We start from the raw sequence: 203 nt of genomic DNA, 5'->3' as shown, positions 1-203 counted from the left end.
TGGGGAGGGTGCATACTGCTGCCAGGGGCCACGGCCGGGGGGTAATGTGTGCCCCCCACAGCCGGCTGTGCCATGCCCACCCCACGCTGCGGGCCATCGAGATGTTCCACTTTCGGGGACCATCGCAAGTTGGGGACCGCCTGGTGCTCAAAGCCATCGTCAACAACTCCTTCAAAAACAGGTGGGTGCCAGTGGTGGGGGGG

At 65.0% G+C, this 203-nt stretch overlaps 1 protein-coding gene across 1 annotated transcript in view; it reads left to right on the top strand.

Moving 5' to 3' along the window:
• ACOT11 (acyl-CoA thioesterase 11) overlaps positions 1-203 on the top strand; it is a 12,223-nt gene that overhangs the window by 5,691 nt on the left and 6,329 nt on the right. The window contains exon 7 of the mRNA XM_010077949.1: positions 62-181. Within this exon, the coding sequence (XP_010076251.1) occupies positions 62-181 (120 nt within the window). The remainder of the gene's footprint in view (positions 1-61; positions 182-203) is intronic.

This window comes from Pterocles gutturalis, unplaced genomic scaffold (genome assembly GCF_000699245.1).
Source record: "Pterocles gutturalis isolate BGI_N339 unplaced genomic scaffold, ASM69924v1 scaffold18128, whole genome shotgun sequence".
Classification (NCBI taxonomy): domain Eukaryota; kingdom Metazoa; phylum Chordata; class Aves; order Pterocliformes; family Pteroclidae; genus Pterocles; species Pterocles gutturalis.
The sequence above is the reverse complement of the archived record's forward strand: the minus strand, read 5'-3'. Positions and strand labels throughout refer to the sequence as shown.